A 3,882-nucleotide genomic window follows, 5' to 3' on the forward strand; every position below is an offset into this window, starting at 1 on the left:
TGTCACATGCTGGCTCGCCTGCCTGCTCACGCTGTCGGCTGTTGGGAAGGGTGAACGAGGGAACGCGGGGAAGGAGGAGCAGGGTCTGTCATCGCGCTGGAAGACTCATCAAGCGTGCAGGCTGGGGCTGGGCTTGGCGTGGCACGGGGCGCGCTCGCTACGCGCTGCACTCGGAGGTGTTTACCTGGCCAGGGGAGCCGTACGTTGTTCTGGTCCCTTCCATCTCTGCTGCCTCTACAGCCTATTGAAGGTTTTGTTCCTTTAAAAAGCAAGTTTCTGACCTTGAAGATTATTTTAAGCTCTCCCCACAGTCAGCTATCAGCATTAAATGAATTTTTGGCAGTTAAAAGGAAAAAAAGTTGATTGCACTCTACAAAGGTAAGGTAAGGCCTGGGATAAACACAAAGGAAAAGAGGGCAAACGTTTTGGCTTTAGAAAGTCAAGGAAATTTATTTCCTGAGGTCATGAGACAGGAAGTAGATTCCTAGCCACAGTAAAGGAGGTCTCCTAATGAAGGCGAGAATGCCTAGTAAGACATGCTCAAGAGAGCAGATTGCTCTGCTAGCGCTTGGGAAGCTGCAAATCTTAGCCACTTTGAGTCAATTATGAAGTTTCTAACAAAAACACACACATTTAGTGTTTGTATCTGACTGGAAGTCTTGTTCCAAAGGAGGAAAGAATATCCATCAAGAGATGAGGGTGGGTCCTAGCCACGGTGATAGCTGAGGGGAGCAGGATGGGGTCTAGCACTCCAGACACCATTAGGAGACCTCTTGGGGCAATTGACTTGTGCTCCAGCCGCTGGGTCAGATTTCAGACAGGAAGTACTTGTGGCAGGTTAGTGTCAGGTCAGTGGGCTGGAGGAGGTTCTGCTTCCAGGTCATTATCGTTTGGGTCCCCAGGGAAGAGTCTTGGGGGCCACTTGAGCCCCAAAGCTGGGGAAGTCTTCAGAACTGCTCATATCAGGGGCCTAGAGCAAACAAAAAGGGAACAAGTTAAGCTCCTGCCCTGCTGCAAACCTCCACGGTGCGCCCCTGAGCTAAGCAGCATTTCTGACGTCTCATGAGCAGATACAATGGGCGAGGGTCGAAAAGGATGCCTATGTCCTTAGCACTGCCCAGGGTGGGCGGTCGAGCTGCCTAGAGATGCCATTTAGGAGGGTGCAGATAGGGGCAAACGGGAGGCAGATGAAGGGCTCCGAGGGGCCAACCTCGGTAACTCAGTCACTGGAGTGGGTCAGGCTGAGGACAGGGCTGCCACGCGTCCCAGCTCACTGCTCCCAGCCAGAACACTGCTGCAAACATTGAATCGATTCTGTGCTGCAGCGGGAGAGTCAGAAGTCCCAGGGCCCGGTCCCTATCCCTAAAACCGACACAACCTGGCAGGACACTTCCTGGTAAGGGTCCCCTGTTCCCCAACAGCTCCTCAGGGGGGTAGTCAGCGTGGGCACGATGTCTGGAAGAACGAGACAGCGGTGCACTCACCTTTTCGTTGTTGACAGTGGCCCAGGGGGCATCTCTCACCACAAAGCCCTTGGATGGGGCCTTGGACTCTTCGTGTGAAGAGGGCTTCATGTACACCTGCATTGCCTCGTTGTCCACCACATCTGCAAGCTGCAGTGACACGGCCCAGTCAGGGGAAGGATCCCGACAGCTCCTCAGACTGGTGTAACATGTCTCTCCCCCCCACCTCACCATGCTGCAACCCCCCCATCTCACCAGGCTGCAACCCATCCACGGTCACCAGCCTGTGCTGCAATGACCAAACACAGTGTTTCTGCACTAGTCAGAGGGCCACCAACTCCTAACCGGTGTGAGCTGCAGCAAGGCAAGCATGTGCACATCCTGGTGGTGTCCCAGCATTCTCCTTCCCTGTCCCCTCCTGCAGAGTGGGCCAGTCCTTGGATTGCTTTGCAGAGCACAGCATGGGCCCTGCGCCCAGACGGTCTGAGGGACAGTTGCAGACGAAGGCTGACTGCCACCTGCAAAGGGCTTGAGTTCTCCAACACAGGGGCAGAAAATACCACACAGAGATACTTCAGACACCCAGCTCTGTGGCAGAGGAAATCCTTGCTAAGCCCCTGCACAGATTTGCTGAATACTTACGTATTCCTCCTCCAAGTTCAGGATGTGATCGATAGCTTCTTCCACATTCTCAGGGAGCCCTGTCACAGTCACACAGTTGGGGTCAGGAGCTCCAGTCTGGGGAAAGCGAATATCCACCTGCAACACAAAGATCGGGACAGGACTTAGACCTGCACACCTGAAAAGCCACAGACTCCCCGGCTCTTGTCATTAGATTCACAGAAAAGCCCTGATCTGTTCACTGCACAAGTCTATTTAAGACCTCCAGAGTTCAGACGCTGGGGGATGCACCGGAATATACCTGGCCCTGAAGCTTGTCCGGCTCCCCTGTGAAGGAAGGCAGAAGAGAGTCTGGAGTAACAACCCTTCTTCCAGCAGCCCCTGCTGTTCTCACTGCCTTCTGGGCAGCACTTGCAGCAGAGGCAGAAGAGGCTGCATCTCCAGACAGTGTCCTCACACTGCTGCTGCTGCTGCAAGCATTTTCACCAGGAAGCCATCAGCATGAAGCACCATAAGCTTTCTGTCTCCTCCACAGAGTAATCCTGGCTGACAATCACGTTACGGAGCTGGCCCAGTGTACCCCGTACACAGCCACTGAGCTCTCTCCCAGCTTGCCTTCGACCTAAGCCAGAGCAGACCTAAGCCAGAGCACCCAGGAAGCATTTCCAGGTTCCTCTTCTGGGCATGTTCCAGGGAGACAGGAAGAGCTCAGCCTCCTCCCCGCCTGGCTGCCAGAAGCAGGGTGACTTCACAGCTAAGGTCGCGTGGGGATGCTTCAGCTGGTGTCTGGGTGTGGTGTCCAGCTAGCCCAGCTGCCCGGGGCACACCAGGGCACTCTGGCTCACGGATTCTGCCCATGTGCTTGTGGTGACAGAGCTGGAGGTGAGCAGCACAGCACTGGATTTTCATTTGCACCTGATCCAGCTGAAGGTGCTCAACAGGCACAAGACACGAGGACCACAAGATGTGAACTTCACGCTTCTGAATTCAGCCACTAGCACCAAGCTGCTACCAAGACCTTAGCACAGAGGAAGCGGCACCACTGGCCACTCTGTGCTGCATCGCCCACCACTCACCTTGAACTCATCCATGATTTTGCGGATGGCTTTACCACGTGCACCAATGATGCGTGCGTGAACACGATGGTCCAGAGTCACATCCTCAGAAACCATCTGCTCCAGCTCACCAACAATCTTCATGATGGCATCCCGGGCAGCCTCAGCATTCTTCTCATAGCCAGTGATGGTGATCTGGTCTTGAGCCTGGGGCACAGGGAAATGAGTGAGAGACCAGACTCATAAGCTGCTGAGTAAGCCTTCTCCCTGCCAATCCCTTTTACCCTCCACCTCATCCAAAAGCAGCGCAGGGAAGGTCAGACCCCTAGAGAAGAAGCTGTACTTCCTATGCTCAGAGACAAACAGCAGCCCTCCTTGCATCCCCTCTGACCTCTCACCTGGCTTTCATCATCCTTGTCGGGGAACTGGATGTTGACCTCATGTTCTGTGCGTATCTGGGTGATCACTGCTCCCTTCCGCCCAATGATTTTAGGGTGATACTTGGGATCCACAGTGACTGTCAGCTTGAAGCTGCGCAAGGCCTGGAACAAGAGAAGCAGAGTGAGATACAACAGCAGGGAACGCACCATGGCTGGTCCAGTGATGTCCATCCAAATCCCAGCATTTCCTTCTGGCTTCTGAGATGCATGAACAGGTTCTGCAGGGTCATGCCTCTTATGTGGCTACACAAGAGCACCCAAGACGTCCATCTGCTGGGGCCTTGTGCTTTCGCCAACTTCAGC

General features: G+C 54.3%; 1 protein-coding gene across 1 annotated transcript in view; it reads right to left on the reverse strand.

Annotated features, from left to right (window-relative positions):
* Positions 1-423: 423 nt before the first annotated feature.
* HDLBP (high density lipoprotein binding protein) overlaps positions 424-3,882 on the reverse strand; it is a 19,793-nt gene continuing 16,334 nt past the window's right edge. Inside the window, 5 exon segments of the mRNA XM_010081982.1 lie at positions 424-970; positions 1,485-1,613; positions 2,106-2,222; positions 3,161-3,346; positions 3,538-3,681. Of these exon segments, the coding sequence (XP_010080284.1) occupies positions 884-970; positions 1,485-1,613; positions 2,106-2,222; positions 3,161-3,346; positions 3,538-3,681 (663 nt within the window). The 3' untranslated portion in view covers positions 424-883.

This window comes from Pterocles gutturalis, unplaced genomic scaffold (assembly GCF_000699245.1).
Source record: "Pterocles gutturalis isolate BGI_N339 unplaced genomic scaffold, ASM69924v1 scaffold8169, whole genome shotgun sequence".
In the NCBI taxonomy this organism is placed as follows: Eukaryota; Metazoa; Chordata; class Aves; order Pterocliformes; family Pteroclidae; genus Pterocles; species Pterocles gutturalis.